This window comes from Prionailurus viverrinus, chromosome B4, assembly GCF_022837055.1.
Source record: "Prionailurus viverrinus isolate Anna chromosome B4, UM_Priviv_1.0, whole genome shotgun sequence".
Lineage (NCBI taxonomy): Eukaryota > Metazoa > Chordata > Mammalia > Carnivora > Felidae > Prionailurus > Prionailurus viverrinus.
In genome coordinates, this window is record NC_062567.1 from 116,895,556 (window position 1) to 116,911,477 (window position 15,922).

At 41.3% G+C, this 15,922-nt stretch overlaps 1 protein-coding gene across 4 annotated transcripts in view; it reads right to left on the bottom strand.

Annotated features, from left to right (window-relative positions):
- ANKS1B (ankyrin repeat and sterile alpha motif domain containing 1B) overlaps positions 1–15,922 on the bottom strand; it is a 1,101,801-nt gene that overhangs the window by 18,585 nt on the left and 1,067,294 nt on the right. For all 4 annotated transcript variants that reach the window (XM_047867387.1, XM_047867386.1, XM_047867385.1 and 1 more), the window contains one exon: positions 8,947–9,084. In XM_047867387.1, coding sequence (XP_047723343.1) covers positions 8,947–9,084 — 138 coding nt within the window. The remainder of the gene's footprint in view (positions 1–8,946; positions 9,085–15,922) is intronic.

The following is a 15,922-nucleotide window of genomic DNA, read 5'->3' on the forward strand; positions in this document are numbered from 1 at the left end:
CTGCCTTGTTGCTTTTCGTGAGTCTGCTGGTGTTCTGCTTTCACTGAGGGGAATCTTGTGTTTTGGAGATTCACTGTATGAATGTTAGTGAGATACTATCAGACAATATTGTGTCATGGAGAGACTCAGAACAAAAAGTTCTTTCAGACTTCAGTCTCACTGAAGTTTTGTTTTCTGAGAGGATGGGCTATACTCCCCAATACAGAGACATGTATTTCCCTATTTGCTTTGACCTCCAGGAAGCTCAGAGCCAAATTTGTGGCTTGGCTCTAATAACTACATACAATTCTGTGGTCTGCATTCTGATGTTAAATCTATTCCCTTGGTGTTGATCTTCCTTTTAGTCTGTATTTTCCCTAATTCAGATCTGTGTGTACCTCTATTTTTAGATCTATCATACCCATTTATGTAGGTTGCCTTAAATCCTTGATGGAAGAAGGCATGGTATAAATGATGTCCATTTGTTCATGCATACATTTGCGAGCTCACTTTGTTTAACCCGTTCCTACCAAAATGGCTGACAAGCTACATCATATGTGGCCTTCTCATCACCTGGTGAAAGAGACACCTCAATAAGTGAGCGAGCTGAGAAGGGATGGGACACCACAGGGAGAGAGGGCCCTGTTGGTCCAGGCTGGTAAGCTACTGTTTGCAAGTAGACCATTCTGATCTATTTTCTGGCACTTTCTGCTAGCATTAAAAAAAACACAAAAACACCACATTTCAGTAACTGGAATTGAAGGAATAAACAAATGTTAGTTCCAGAGCCTTAGGAAACTACGGGCCCATACCTGGCTATTCTTTGGACTCTGGGAGTCAGCAGAGCTACTTCCTGAGGTCAGCAAAGGTTACCCACGCCTGAAGAGGATGCCAACAGAGACATCCAAAGAAAGGGTTATCTCTGGGCATTGAAGCCCTAGACAGGGCGGAGGAGTCACAGCATTATGAGGAGCTTCAGAGGTTTGCCACACCAGCACTGGTGACTAAAGACCATGCCTACATCACCTGCATGGGCTAAAGCTACCATGGGCTACCTACCTGTGGCACCAATCACTGCTACTGAGGGGACGACACTGAGAATGGGGTCTGGTCCAGGTGACCTTTAGGTCCCTTTCCACCCTGAGAGATCCAGGATTCCAATTAGAAGCTGATGTCTCTTACTGTGGATTCAGTTTAGAGATGTACATATAGTTGACCCCATGTTAAACTGTAGCATATTACGCAAAGACCAGGCTGCAGGCCTTGACAATCCACCAGTCAATGCTTAGAGAGGCTATAACCAAGGGGCTGGCCTTCCTCCCAGAGGATGTCCTCATTGCAACAATCACCCCTAAAACTATTCCAAATGTTCAAGTATTTTGTCTATTATAAAATGACTCTTTTAGCAAAACACCCTTTCCCCGTCTCTCATCTTTGGCTGGTAAGTTAATGCTCACCTGGGGCACTGTATCTTCCAGGAGCCTTCTCTTAATCCCCTTTCCTGACCCTCTGGCTAAGCAAGGTGCACATTCTCAGACAGCCCTGCAGCATCTTTACACAGCTCTACTTCATGGTATTTACTAGTATTTTCTCTCATTTGTCTTTGTGTCTGTAGGGCTTAGGGTACATTAGCTGCCTGGTAGGTCCCTAAGATCAGAGGACATGCACCTTAAGGGTTAGATAAGGGTGACTATGGATGGCCAGAGCCAATTCTTGCCTTCTCTTTTCTCTCCCGCAGGTAGACCTGGATGAACAAAGGCCAAACAAATACATGCAATGCCATCGGGGCCCTGAAAACAGAGGAGAGTGATTTTCAATCTGGGTCCTCAGCAGGGTCTCCAGAAGGAAGCCACAATTCTCTTTTGGCTGTATTTTGCTTGTACTTCTTGTTTTTTAAGACCTAGGGTAAGCTTCATCTACAAGTTGCTTCACCCACATCTTGAAGCAAAAATAACTCTTGAGAATATTCTGGGCATATTCACAGAATTCATTGACATCTCTTTAACTCCACCTATAGTTAGTTCTCTCAAGTACAAGCCAGAAATTAATCTCGATAGATTCTATCTGTAAAAGTAAATACTGCCCAATCACAGTCTTTAGTATTTAGAAATAAACATTAGGCATTTGGCTAAGATGTCTATCTGGTTCAGGGCTGACATGCAGACTGACCAATATACAGATAACCTCTTTGGGGTAATTTCAGCTCACCAAAAGAATCATGAAATTAATATTTCCCCCTAATTATAACAGGGGTACATGTATACAATTTTGAAAATATATAAAGAAGAAAATAGAAAATCACCTGTAAAATTCTGCTGGAATATAGCCAATACTGTGTTTTAGTTGGTTTTCTTTTTGCATTCATATATATACAAATACTTTGATATGATATATGAATATTTACATATGTGAATTAAAAAATTAAAATCACACTTGATATGTGGTTTCATAAGCTTCTTTCTCATGCAACATTAAATCATGAATAGTTTTTGCCTGCTACCAAATGTTCTTCAAGAATCAGATTTTTAAAGGTGGCAGGGCATTATTCCAGTATTACTCGCTAAGGTTTAACTTCATGCCTCATCCTGAGTACATGAGGGCACACTGGCTTAGCAAAGACCTAATTAGCCAGGAGGTTGGGCCCTCCTTCCTTAAGCCATGACTTGCTTTCTTGTAACATTCAAGGTTCTCCATGGAGATCATGCACCTGTGCCCCGTGTTCACGTGTCCACATGAAACCATAGCCTGAGTTGGCTGGATAGCAGGCATCCACAGGGACTTGGAGAAAGGGTATGCAAAAGAGAGATTTGCCCAATTTCAACCTCTCCCCACTTTTCAAAAGTAAATGCTCCTAGTGGAAGCTATAGTAAACCTTTACTAAACTGTGATGCCTTTGAAAAGGGGCACTTCCCAAATCCAACCCTTTTTATTTTAACCCTTCTCATTGAAAATCTTTCTCAAATGGACAAGTCCATTTCCTTAGCTTAATAAAAACAGTAAATATAAATGGCTTCTTGCTTATTGCAGGTGTGTGTAATACTCTGAGCTCTCCACTCCCAAGTGAATTAATGAGTTGTCATGCCTTCAAACTTATCACATGTTCACACAAAGTAAGCATTCAGCTTCCAGACCGAGCACGCCTCCTCTGAGAGCCCCAGCCCTGCTAGGTGTTGGCACAACTCCAGGGTAGCAAGGGTATGATTTCATGGCAGCTATTTGTTATGTCCCTACTTCTCCTACTGAACTATGAGCTTCTAGAGAGCAGGGACCTGTGCCTGACTCATAGTAGGCACTCAATAAATGTATTTAAATGGACTTTGACTTTTTTCCTCAAGTGTGGAATGCTGCTGCAGCAAACACATGCTGTAAATGAGAAACTGGTTTTTCATACGGGTTCTCACAACAAGAATACAACTGCTACTACCCCTCTCCTTCCTCAGCAGCTGAGAATAGCTGAACACCCTGTGGACACATATTATCTCATTTAATTCTTACAATAGTCATAAGTGGTGGGTACTATTGTTAGTTCTGTTTTACAGATGAGGAAACAGGATTAATTCTTGGCCAGACTATAAGTCTAAGAAGTGCTGACCTGATTCTAAAAGCTACACTTCTAAACAGGACACCTGAGTTTTAGTTCTTTGCAGGGAGGCTATATGGACACAGGTATGAATGCTGCCAGACAATCTGCGAAAAAAAATTCAGAGTGCCTTTCTTAGATCTAACTTTACCAAAAAATGGGGTTGATTTTAGGCACTAATAACATCCATCCCTTCTTCCCCCACAAAAAATAGGGATGAAGAGAAAAAAGTGATTATTATTCTTTGAATATCCACCCACCTTTGACTTTGTGACTTGGTTAATTCTCAATGATTTATGCCAATGGAGAAAAGATACAGATATAATGCACGTTGACAGTGTTAATTTATTCCTTTTTTTTTTTTTTTTTTTTTTTTTTTTGGTGAGGGAACAGGTGGTGGTGCATAGGGACCACTGAGCTGGGAACGCTGCCTTTTTATATTCAATTAGAGCCACTCACTGCTCTCGGGAGCAGGATCCCTCCTGACACTGACTTGCCGAGGAGTCTCAGTGGCTTCAGAACCAGACTTTCACTTTAGGTTGCTATCATAAGTGGGAAATAAGGCAGGGAAAGTGGTAGAGTTCCATCTAAAGGACTCTATGCCCTTTAAGGTTGCTTCTATTGCCATGTACTTTCATATTTCATAGTCTCATAGTCAAAGAGGTTGAGGGCCATTTTCAGATGGAGAAAATGAGAAACAGAATGACAGCTACAGCTTGGCTCCACACACAATATTAACTTAGTTGTCAGAGGTCAACTAACATCATCACCACTACCACCAACAGTTTTCTGCACCAAGTTCCCACTTTGTTGGATAACCTCTGCAACACAAGTCCTAAATACTTCTCACCAGGAACTTTGAGCTACCCTGTATATTCTCACGGTTTACAAACAGGCAGTATGGATGAAGGAGGTCAAAAGGTACAAACTTCCGGTCACAAGTTCTCGGGAATGTCAAGTCTAGCACAGTGACTACAGTTAACAATATTATGCTGTATATTTGAAAGTTGCTAAGACAGTAGATCTTAAAGTTCTCATCACAAGGGGAAAAACTGTTTAACTTTGAGGTGGATGGATATTAACTAAAGCTACTGTGATCATTTCACAACATACACATAAATCATTATGTTGAATACTTAAAACGAATATAAGGTTCTATGCCAATTATATCTCAATAAAACTGGAAAAAAGGGGGCTCAGGACTTTTAATTTCATTAAACAGATGAGAAAACCAAGAAAGAAACTCGTTGCAGAGCTGAAGTCAGAAGCTGGCATAGGTCTCGTTGGTCAGGACAGTGTGCTTGACTGGACTGTCCTTTTCTGTTTATGCTTTGTTTGCTGGGACATACTGGTGGCACAGTACTATCAGATGCTGTCACACAGTCCGCCAAACTTGTCTGCCTGCATTTCATCATCTCTGCTTCTCCAGTTTAGTTCCTCTCATGGCCCACATTCAGCCAAGAAAGCACAGGAAAGAGGGAGCTTTGTCTCCCACATCCACCACCCACCAGCATCATGACTCCAACGTTGCCTGCACATTCCTGAGCCAGTCTGTGCCATACCACGTGCTGCATGCTCAAGATTACAGAATTTGGGAGTTGCACGTAAGAGCAAAATGAGCATGGTTAAAAATACCAAAGACTGCAAATATATTCTTTATAGAGAAATGAGAATTAGCAAGTGTCTAACAAGTCATGGCTTTTAATTCTATTAAAAAAAAAAACCTTTCATATTTTAAAAGTATTAAATGAGGTCCTTTCTAGATTTTTACAATAAATCTGATAGTTCCACAGAGAATGCATTGAAATCTTTCTGATTTAGCCCTCTCATTACTTAGAAATCTAGAATGAGTGAACAGTATATAGAAGATGACAGTTTCCAAGTGGCCTTGGTTATATCTGTTTCTTACCTATAGCATCCTCCTAAGGATGATCACTGCAGCTTTGGGATCTGGTGGCCACTGAAACACTCATTCCCCCCTTGCAATCCTTCCTGCATGGTATTCCCCTTCAGCCACTTGAGATAAGGCAGGAGGGAGGGAAAGTGGGATCCATGTTTTCAACCCCTGTAGCCGGTCTCATGACACATCCTTCTTTTCTGCCCAGCCGTATTGCTGCCTCCTCCTCTAAGTTCTCACTGCCTGGACAGTGGGCTTTGGGAAGCCTTCTGTTCTATGGCAGATGAGATGTGTTCTGGGCCTTCCAAGTTAAGAGATAGGAATAGAAATCTGCTGCCATGACAGTGAGAGTCTAGAATGCAAGGAGGTTGGTGCTTGCTAATAGGTACATCCTGGCTTTTTTTCATGGGGACCTGCCCCCTAATTCTGCTTTTGCTCTAGTCTTCTTATTTGCATTGATCTACCTGTCATCTAAAACTGAAACAATCACAAGCTGAATAACTTATCATAGATTCTAAGTAATGGAAACAGGCTTAGAGATCCTAAAGTATAACATTTCCTAAAGTTCTGTAGAACACCACCCATGCAAAGTGCTCTCCGAAAACAGTTCCATGGTCAGGTGAGCTGGGGAGACGTGGCGCAGTCCACCCCCTCCTGGCATCTGAGCGTATTAAAGGCTTGACAACGTCCCTTAGTAAGTGAACTATGTTAAACTCACATGGTAGATTTGTAGGGGGACTTGGGCCTTCCTTCCCAGATTTCTATGGGAAAACACTCTGAATTTCAAATCTAATTCCCCATAAATTGAAGTGTTCTAGACATCACTGAATTTTCTTGATGGCAGATACTCATAAAAACATTGTTTTGACCTGTAAAAGCTTTGCAAGGTCAAAGCAGCAATAACTTTGCAATAAAAATGTGTATGTATTCATATATATCAGCTAAAAGATAAAATGTATACTTACAGCTTTTTTGTGTGTGTGCAATTTGAGCAGCCCAGGGGAATGACTCATACCAAAAAATTTTAAGGCTCCAAGACTAGACTGAATATTGAACTGCCCTATATAAAGATACAAAATCCATGCTCAAAGAGGCTCTTTTTTTTTTTTTTTTTTTTTAGTGCAAGCAAAGCTTGTTGTGTCTCAAAATTGCTCAAAGGCCCTGGTCAAGTCTGGTGGCCTTTGTTACTATTTTTGAAGTTAGACAAACTGTGTTCACCTAGAGAGGATTAAAATGGTGGATTTGTGGTAGATGATGAAAATCCTTTGGAGCTGATACCAGCCAGAATCCTAAGCCTGTGAATATCTACAGTAAATCAAACATCTGGGTGAAAAGCTAAAAGATCAAGCAATTCTTTGCGTGCTTTCCAAATGTATCAGGGCCATCATGAAACTGAAACTAAACAGTTGCCTATCTTCCCCCCACATTTCACCTTGGTATTCTGGCGTCACACATACATGACCTATAGGTATGTATGGGGCAGATGACCTATAGGTATCATTTTTAGTTTGAATATAGGACAATATTTGGGGTATGATCATAAAGGCCAATTATATGTTACTTTAAGAACTAATTTAGAAAGAAGTGCTGCAGTACTCAATGAGAGGCTGGAATTCATCCCGAAGAGTATCACAGTATTAATGTTGACACTTAGTGAAAACATTGCATGAACGCAATATACCATTATAAGGCCTGCAGAGTCAGTATTTTCTTTCTCTTGTTTCTATTTTATTTATTTATCACTTCTATTTTTTCAGTTCTTTTATAAGAGCAGTGGGAAAACTCTAGGATCATAAATACACTTTTGGCAAATCTATTTTATGTCTTTTAGCAGAAAGAGGGCCAGGCTGTCAATTGTGATGTAAACAGGCAAGGAGAGGGAAGAGGTAGGGAAGGAACATTGAACACCTGTTATTTAGGAGGCACTCTCCATATGTTCCTTCATTTCAATCCTGATGAAAACCTGTGAGGTACAAATCCCTGTACCTGGGTTTATAGACAAAGGAAATTGAGGCTCAGAAAAGTCCTACAACTTGTCTAAGACCAGGGTGCAGGAAGCAGAGCTGGGGTGTGAACCCTGATCTGCCTGTTCTTTCTATGACACTAATCCAACTCCCATAGTGAAAGGTATTTCATGCAAACCAAAATATGTGTGGATAGAATGGAATTTTGCTCTTTACAGAAACAACTGCATTTCACAAGAATGGAAATTATGTTTAAGGCACCAGAAATCTAATGCTGAAATGACTTTAATCAACACCATTGATCTCATGTAAACAAACACAACCAGAGATATTCAAAAGCAGCTTTCCAGGGCTTTGCTTTCTAGTCCTTACTATGATCACATCCCACTTCCACATACCTTCCAAAATAGAGGGAAGTTTTTAATAGCACATGAACATTCTTTCCTATTTTTGGTCTTCAAAAACTGAAAGACATGTGCCACTTGCTCTGAGCAAATGCTCTGAGCATGAGCCTGATGTACCTTAGAATGGATTATGGTGGTCGTTGGTCCTTCAGTGTTAGCCAGAGATGAAAAAGATTGTTCCAAGAAGTTTCACCCATGACACAGAACTATGGGCTGGCCTCCCAAGAATATATTTATTATATTGCAGTTTCTGTGTAATTATTTAAATATGTATATTTCAAATACATTGAACAGGGCAAAACTGTCAAGTTAGAGTGACATTTTAGGATTCTTCTGATTACAAATTATTTCATGGTTGCAGCCATATCTGTTCTCGCTGCTTCAAATGCAGAATGGCTAGTGTACTGTATTAGAGATTCTTAGAGATATCCTCAAGAATTGGTACCATACTGAGGGATTTATCTTAGTGGAACACTTGTTTTCTACCACATTTCTAAATACCACATATTTATCTTAGTGGAACACTTGTTTTCTACCACTGCTTTCATTTTTCAAGTTTGTAATATAAGGTCTAATGTTTAGTCTAATGACAAATAGGACTATAAGTGGTATAATATAAGTATGTCATTACCAGACTAATTCTGAATAAGCAAATGAACCAAACCTTGGTGTTCTCAATTATAATTTGTAGGTATAAAAACTGTTTGACTACTTTTCAATATAGAAAACCACAAATAATGTATGAGGCACTGAAATTTATTTTTCTTCCTAACAAATCTGGACTACTATGCCCTACTATTTAAAAATGGCCACCAGAGAAACCAACAGACATTACTATGTTTTGGAACCAAAGAAAGAAAGGGATTTGTCAAATATGAAAAATCAAGTTAGTAGTTGAGCAATAGCAGTTCAGATACCAAGGAGAAATAGAATTCTAAATTTAATGGGTGAGTGAAAATATAGAAAAAGCTCAGAAAAACTTAGTCTGCAAAATACCTTACATTAGGCATATCTGAACACTTGATAAACAAACCAAGTATCTTAACTGTAAGTTGAGCTTGCAATAAAATGCAGGTGTATTGGGGGAAATATTTAATCTGTTCAAAGATGGTAGTTACTCACCACATCGAAGGCAGTAAACACATGACAGTAGTGGTGATTGGACTTCAAATCTTTTGTGATATAAGCAAATGTTGAGAGGTCTTCTGGGTCCTGGGCAGCACAGGAGATATTACGAATTTCATGCTCGGCAATTATGTTCTGGAAGAAATGACATAAGTGACCATTATTTTCCTTTGCAAACCAGTAAATTTTAGAACCAAGGCAAATGACTTGGGAATCAGTTGCCTTCCCCCTTTCTAGAATGTTCTAGACCAGCAACATTCAAGGTGACCCAACACGCTATCTGTGGGTAAATGAATACCAGATCTGGAAGGAATGTTTTCATTTAATTAAAAACAACCTAATATAGTCATATCCTGGAGCAGTGGTTCTCACCAGGTGCTGTGAGCAGAAGCAGTCTGGGTGGCAGACACTCCTTAAAAAAATAGTAGTTATGAAGCATTTTAGTGTTTTGATTCCCCATATACACCTATAGATAGGCAGTGCTGCCTTCTGCTAATTCTGTCTGGAAAGGATCACCTGCCACATTCTGCATGCTGGGAGAAACTCTTCCCCATCTTGCTGCTCACTGTCTTGTGCCCTGCTCCTACTGCCCCAGAGCAAAGGCAGGTATAGAAGGAAACGGGCAGGTGGAAATGTCAAGGTGCTATCTTTAAAAAAAAATTTTTGGGGGGGTGTCTGGGTAGCTTAGTTGGTTAAGCATCTGATTCTTGATTCCGGCTCAGGTCATGATCTCAAGGTTGTGAGATTGAGACCCTACTTGGGATATATTCTCTCTCTCTCTCTCTCTCTCTCTCTCTTTCTCTCTGCCCCTCCTCCCCACTCATGCTCTCTCTCAAAATAAATAAACATTAATTTTTTAAATGTGAGTTTAGTTGACACTGTTACATTAGTTTCAGATGTACAACGTAGTGATTCAACTTCTCTGTACATTATGCTATGTTCACAAGTATAGCTACCATCTGTCACCATACAATGTGACACTGATAAACAATCCTGAATTGCTTACTCAGAATCAGTCTTGTCATGACATACTTACGGTATTATGCCACTTATAGTCCTATTTGTCATTAAGTCTAAACATTAGCCCTTATATCACAATTGACTATATTACCCATGCTGTGCCTCTTATCCCCATGATTACTCATGCCATAAGTGGAAGACTGTACCTCCCACTCCCCTTCACCCATGTTGCCCATCCCCTCAGCCCCTTCCCTCCGACAACTCTGTTTGTTTTCTGTATTTATAGGTCTGATTCTGCCTTTTGTTTATTCAATTGATTTATTTTGTAGATTCCACATGAGTGAAATCCTATCCATTTGTCTTTTTTGGTCTTATTTCACTTAGCATAATACCCTGTAGGTCCATCCATGTTGTTGCAAATGGCAAGATCTCATCCTTTTTATGGCTGTGTAATATTCCATTGTGTGTGTGTGTGTGTGTGTGTGTGTGTGTATGTGTATGTGTGTGTGTTTGTGCACAATCTTCCTTATTCAATCCTCTATTAATGGACACTTAGGTTGCTTCTATATCTTGGTTATTGTTAATACTGCAATAAACATAGGGGTGCATATATCTTTTTGAATTAGCGTTCTCATTTGCTTTGGGTAAATAGTAGTGGAATTACTGAATCATATGGTATTTCTATTTTTAATTTTTTTGAGGAACTCCACACTGTTTTCCACAGTGGCTGCAGCAATGTACATTCCCACCAACAGTTCAAGGTGCTCTCCCTCCTGAAGACTCTGTGGAGGCTAAGGTGTAGAGGTACTATGAGGGAAACAACCACTCTGCATTATTCAGGTCTTGGATTCCCTGCTTGATGCAGGGCCCTGTGGATGACAATACCTTACTAACTATACCCACTGTGCAGAATTATGAGTGGGCGCTGTGGCTATCATTATTATCTTACAGGTGGGGAAGCTGATACTCAGTGTAAGTGCCTTATGCAGGACAGGTGGTAGAGTTAGGACTAAAATGTAAGGTTGTCTGACTGTAAAGTTCAGGCTCTTTCACATACTGCAGGGCCCCTCATTGCCACCTCTCCCTCACTGGTTTAACATAATGTCATTTTTTTCTCTCTAGCATTTCTTCATGGCATCTCCCTGCCAGCCCCCTCATTCCAACGTGCCTCTAAGAATAACTGGTGGGAGGTAAGTGAAGAAAGGTTTAAGTATTATTATCCTAAAGCACAAAATAACCAAGGAGCATCATCTTGGCTGCAAACCCTGCTAGAAATTTCTTTTGATACACAGACGTATTTCAAAGCAAAAAAAAAAAAAATTCCCATAATTGCGCATTTTTTATCTTACAATATCCCATTTACGTTTTTTCCAGTTGTCATAGATCTAAAACCCTCAATACTTTAGTTACGCTAATTACTTTTTAATTGCACAGTCTTAAATAACCTGTTGGCAATAAAATGTTCTGCGTATACCCATCAATGCCTAAAAATGCTTACAAAATGTCCTTCCCTGCCAGCACCCCCAGCAAGTGCTTCATGGCCCCCACTCTACTGAGCTGTGTGGCTGAGAAGCAATTACAGAATTAACACATAAAAGAAAATTAAATTAAGACATTCTTCACTGTGGCCCTGTATGTTGACACTACACGCAGCACTCTGTCAAAAATAACTCAATTTGAAATTGGAATCCCATAAACAAATAACATTCTATTGCAAGATACAGTTTCAAAATAGAAGGCCATGATCTTCTTCTGGCATTCGGATAGGTTTTCAAGTAGAAAACTAAATGAGGAGCTAGTGAGTCTTAAAATGAATTTAAGAATCTACATGGTGTCAGGGCAACTGGGCGGTTCAGTTGGTTAAGCATATGACTCTCGATTTTGGCCCAGGACATGATGTTGGAATTGTGAAACTGAGCCCCATGTTGAGCATGGAGCCTGCTTAAGACTCACTCTCTCTCTCTCTCTCTCTCTCTCTCTCTTTTTCTCTCTCTCCCACTCATGCTCTAAAAATAATAAAAAATTAAAAAAATAAAAATAAAAAGAATCTACATAGTCTTCACAGGGATGTTTGCAAATGCTGAGAGTCTCCACCATCATTTTAATTGGGGGCTGCCATGACCTTGGGGAATGTGGATTTGGTCTCACCTATCCAAGATCCACTATCATCAGAAATAGAACATTTGCTCTGATTTTTAACTAAATTGGCATTTTGTGTTCTTGAGATCCTTTACTAGCATTCGGTAGATTGGAAGATCAACTTCTTGGGAAAGTATTACACTGAAAAACTCCCTGTCATTTTGAAAAAAGTTATTTTTATTTGAGACAGAGAGAGAAAGAGAGAGAGAGAGAGAGAAAGCAAGCCAGAAACATGAGTGGGGAGGAGGTGCAGAGGAATAGGGAGGGAGAGAATCTTCATGATGAACTCGGAGCCTGATGTGGGGCTTGATTCCATGACCTGGGATCATAACCTGAGCTGAAATCAAGAGTCGGATGCTCAACTGACTGAGCCACCCAGGAGCCCTGCCCTCTGATTTTCAATGTACTGAATTTCCTGAGTCACTTCTCAACTGTCTTCAGTGGTGTGTGACAGCATCATGACCCTGGGCAAAACTATAAAGTAGGTAAAGTATATCTTTGGAGATCTCTCTTTATTACGGACTGCATGTCTGTGTCCTTCCCAAATTCATATCTTGAATTCTTAGGAACCTTGAAATCTTAAGCCTTGATGTGATAGTATCTGGAGGGGTGGGGAGGCTCTGGGAGGTGGTTAGGTCCTGAGGATGGGGCCCCATGATGGAATTAGTGCCCTTACAAAAGAAGAGAGACCTAGCTAGCTCTCTCTGCCATGTGAGGACACAGCAGGAGGATGCCCTCTATGAGCCAGGGAATGGATTCTCATCAGACACTGAATCTGCCTCCAGTACTGTGAGAAATAAATGCATATTACTTAAGCAACTCAGGCCATGTTAATTTGTTATAGCAGCCCAAATGGACTAAGACATTTTCCCTTTCTTGCCATTCCCCCAATTTTCTGGAACCCCCCACTTCTGTATTTCCCAGGAGCCCAGGGCTGTCTTTTAGCTGCCCATTGAGACTGCCCTCTTCTGTGTTGCTTCATGTTCCCAAATCAGCCTCCTCTCCCACTACTGAAACTCTGTTGCTATGATCTAGAGGGAAGGTGGCTAATAAATGTATTCTACATTTCATTAAGAATAACCGATGTTTAATCATCTTAACTGGCACTTTAAAAATATGCTGTTAATTGAATTCACATTGATGGCTTGTGTAGGGAGGGATTGTTGAACAGAACTTCCTGATCTTTCTGCAAGGCCAGGATGTGGTGAGCTCGAGGTCTCACTACTGAAACACTGCCACCACTCTGCATGGTCTACCTTTGCAGAATGATGAGGCCAGTTCCCTGTGTGTAAGACGCATCTAAGACCAAGGACACCACAGCTGGAGACAGCATGGAGACTGGATGGCTGGTTTCCTCCTTGGAGAAGATGTCTAGGAGGGACAGATTTTTTTCTACCTCCTGTTACATATCAGTTGGTGGCTCCTCCATAAATTAAAAGCAGACGACAACATAAGGTACAGGTGATGTACCTCAGTTTAAGATGGATTCCTTTTATGTTGCTCAGCCTTCATACCTCAGCACATTCTAAGGAGACTAGCACTTTGAAAAGACTCAAAAGAAGGAGTGAGGAGGGGCTTATCCTGCCCCTTCCTTGGGATAGAAAGTTTGGCAGCCCAGTCCCTTGCAACAGGGAGAGATTGTTTTTCTGGTCTGTTGCCTTTCATCATGTTGAGAAACAGCTAAACAGGTGCCTGGCTGGTGGGTGTAGAGTAGAATTGTCTGGTCTAGCCAATTAACAGAGAGGTTCTAAGAAGGGCGTGTGATGCTGAAGTGATATAGCCAAGAAGTCAGCTTCCTCTCCCTCCCCCCACTCATGGCTATGACAGGCAGGCCTTTCTCCTGAGTCTCTTCCTTAGGCCTGGCCTTTTCAGAGAATGCAGTGCCCCTGCAGAGAAGAGGTAAGACATAAAGGGAGCAGCCCCAGCCGAGGGCTGCCTGGAGGGGACCTGTAGAAAAGCTGATGCAGATGAGAACAGCACACATGCTTAATGGGCTCTTAATCTGACTCTGAGCTTTTTAGAGGGAGAAGTATGTGCTATTAAAAAAAAAAAAAAAAGAGCACTTGTTTAGGCAAATTTTCTGAATTATTTTGTGCTTAAAAAATAGCATAAGCCCTGTTTGAAGTTGGCATTCAAAAAGCAAACAAACAAAAAACAAACTCCAGCACTGCACTGTTCCTAATTTAGCTTGATGGGAAGATTGAGGAGGGGGTCAGAACAGGAAGGCAAAATGCAACCCATTCTTAGCCAAGCATTGGATATGGGGACTGTGTCACCTCTTGCAGAACCCTGCTGGTCTCAACACAGGTCTGTAACCAGTCAGAGACCTCTGGGCCAAATGCCATGCTAGAATTATCTCTGGGCTATGGATCTACAAAAAGTTGATGCACTTCATCTACAACATTTAAGGACCAGATCTATTCCAAGTTCTATTTAGAAAAAAAATTTTTAATGTTTATTTTTATTTTTGAAAGAGAGAGAGAACAAGCACAAGTAAGCAGGGGACATGCAGAGAGGAGACACAGAATCCAAAGCAGGGTCCAGGCTCTGAGCTGTCAGTACAGAGCCTGACGCAGGGCTCGAAACTCACGGACCTCAAGATCATGACCCAAGCCTAATTCAGACGCTCAACCAACTGAGCCACCCAGGTGCCCCTCTAAATTCTATTTTTAATTCAAGACTGTTTTCTACTTCTTCCTTCTTAAATCAGGATTAGTGGTTTAAATTGTTTCCTAAATTTCTAGGCAATAAATACACTTGCGAGTTTCTACCTAGGCATCTGACTCTTCCCCATGAAGCAGCCAAAATCACTTATTCATTGGAGTAAAAGAAAAGAAGTGCTTTGCTGGAGGGCTCATCTATCACAGTCTAATGGGCGGTAATAAGAATGGAAGAGGAGCACACACTCAAAATTAACTGGTGGATGGTGGCTGTGGAGGAACAGAAGATGTGTTAGAGAGTCAATCCTTTTCCACGACCAGCTGGCTGTATGACTGTGGGGCGGTCACTTAACAGAGACTCTGAAGTCTTCCATTCCTCCCCCTGTGCCGTGCAGGATGAACAACCCCCTCTACCTCTCTAGGGCAGAGTAAGAGACATGCAATGGTCAGGAGGAGACTGTCTAGGAATAAAGCACAATGGAAACATCAGATATGAAAATTAGGTTGTGACTTTAGGTTGTGCCTTATTACAGGCTTAGTTGGCCACTAGTACCTCATGTCGTGAGGTCTTCTAATACATCTCCCCAAGTCCTTCAAGTCAAAGTGGCCCAGTGAGACAACACCTCCCATGGGAGAAATCTCTGGCTTAAACTGCAATCAGGGCTCTGGAGTTTATCACTCTGTTCCTGTCCTGTTATGAGCGTTAATCAGAAGTTGGCCTTTGCTACAGAACAAGGTGGCATATGAAGATGCGCTGAGGACACTGCTGGAGTCTAGGTGTCTGAGCACAGCGCCCTTCACATCACAACTTGAGAATGGTCCTTCAACAGTGGCTCTTCTATGCTTTCTGGAACCAGTCCTTCAGCCCTGGCTGATGGTAGTGTTTCTCAGCTTTCTGCAGTCAAATCCCACCAATGTAGCCTGACACTATTTCTTTCTTCTACACTTCTAATACAATCTCTTTCCTTTGGCTTCTCACACACCAACTATCAGACTGTGGCCCTGAGTCATCCACTCTCTCCCCATCCACTGCTGGGTCGGGGTAGATCAGTCACATTGCAGGATACTGGGATGGCGACACTGTATAAGTGTCAGTGTTAAAGCCAATGTCCCCCAATTCCTGAAAAAGCCAGGCACATGTTGTCATGGAGAGGTTGGCTCTGCCTGCCACCAACATAGGCACTTTGCCTTTGCTCTAGATTCTGAAAATATGC